The sequence below is a fragment of the Colobus angolensis genome, unplaced genomic scaffold (assembly GCF_000951035.1).
Source record: "Colobus angolensis palliatus isolate OR3802 unplaced genomic scaffold, Cang.pa_1.0 Scaffold294, whole genome shotgun sequence".
In the NCBI taxonomy this organism is placed as follows: Eukaryota; Metazoa; Chordata; class Mammalia; order Primates; family Cercopithecidae; genus Colobus; species Colobus angolensis.
The window spans coordinates 1,587,129-1,588,620 of NW_012116199.1; the positions used below are offsets into that span (position 1 = coordinate 1,587,129).

The 1,492-nt window shown below is 60.5% G+C and overlaps 1 protein-coding gene across 1 annotated transcript in view; it reads left to right on the forward strand.

Annotated features, from left to right (window-relative positions):
- LOC105516917 overlaps positions 1-1,492 on the forward strand; it is a 22,495-nt gene that overhangs the window by 11,409 nt on the left and 9,594 nt on the right. Inside the window, exon 3 of the mRNA XM_011949261.1 lies at positions 648-911. Coding sequence (XP_011804651.1) covers positions 648-911 — 264 coding nt within the window. The remainder of the gene's footprint in view (positions 1-647; positions 912-1,492) is intronic.

Consider the following 1,492-nt stretch of genomic DNA (forward strand, 5'->3'; position numbering starts at 1 on the left):
GCAGGGGAGGCTAGAAACAGAGGCCTTAGCTGGTCCCAGTGGCTTCCCCCAGGGGACTTTGGAAAGTTCTTGTGGGCAGAGGAGCAAATACCCTGGGGATGGCCCATACCTTGACTGCTTGTTAAATGGCTGAATTATTCTGTCTGCGGTGGGTGAGTGGATGGCCTCTGCTGCTTGTTGAATGGGTGAATGCGTGATCCTGGTTTCTTGCTGAAGACATTCCAGGCAGTTTCTGAGACAGGGACCTTTGAGAGGAAGTAAAAGTAGAAGGACTTTTCCAACAAGAGTGAAGGCCGGGGGCAGGCTATGGGTGCTGGAGTCTGAGAGCATTCCTCTGGCCTCTGTGGGTGTGGTGGGGTGGAAGGAGCAGGAACCAGGACACTGGAGCCCTGCTTGGGGTGGAAAGGTCAGTGTCGGGCATGGGTAGGGATGGAGTCAATGCCGGGCATGGGAGGGGATGGGGGTCTGTACTTCTAGGTTCCCAGGATTGCTGGGTGGACCCCAGGAAGGCATGGGAGCCAGAGTGGGGTAGGCAGGGCCTCTAGCCCAAGAGCTTTCCTGGCTGAGATGAGCCAGCCTTGGATCCCATGGCAGGGCGGAATGTGCCAGAACAGGGTCAGCCTCATCCTCCTGTGGGTCCTTGGCAGAGGCCCCAGTCCCTGCTGCCAGCCCCTCTCACACTGCTGATCCCTTTGCAGCTGCAGCTGGAGAAGCACAAGGGCGAGATCCTGGGCGTGGTGGTGGTGGAGTCAGGCTGGGGCTCCATCCTGCCCACGGTGATCCTGGCCAACATGATGAATGGCGGCCCGGCTGCCCGCTCAGGGAAGCTGAGCATCGGGGACCAGATCATGTCCATCAATGGCACCAGCCTGGTGGGGCTGCCACTTGCCACCTGCCAAGGCATCATCAAGGTGGGTGCCCTGGGACCCTCCACCCAGGGGTCGCCTCAGCCCTGCCCCACTTGATCCCCACTTTGCTGCAATCCGCACTTCACCCATGGTGAAACTGAGGGCCAGGGAGACCCACCCGGCGACTGGTCGATGATGGCATCAAAATTTGAACTCGAGACCATTCCGCATGTCTGAATCAGAGGTGGACCCGGGCTGCCCTGGGGTGGGAGGGGAGGGGTGGTCTGAGCCCTGTTTCGAGCCATGTGGCCCTGGGCAAGGGCCCAAGGACCAGTGAGTATAGAGTGACCAGCTTATCCTGTTTTGCCTGGGACTTTGCCAGGTTAGCACTGAAAGTCCCGCTTCCGGGAAACCCCTTCAGTGCCCCTGGGCTGGGGAGGTGGGGGGCACCCTGCATGGGTTGAGTTCTGGGACACAGGTTCCCTTAAGTAAGGAGGCCACCCTGACCGTCAGACTTGTGAGCTTGCAGCTTTGGGAGGTGCTGCCTGTCGCTGTGGGGGGTCAGGCAGAAGGGTCACTGGCAGGTGGGGTGGGGGCCTTCACACTGACCGCTTGCGGAGGAGCGGGCTCTGCCTGCTGCTGGC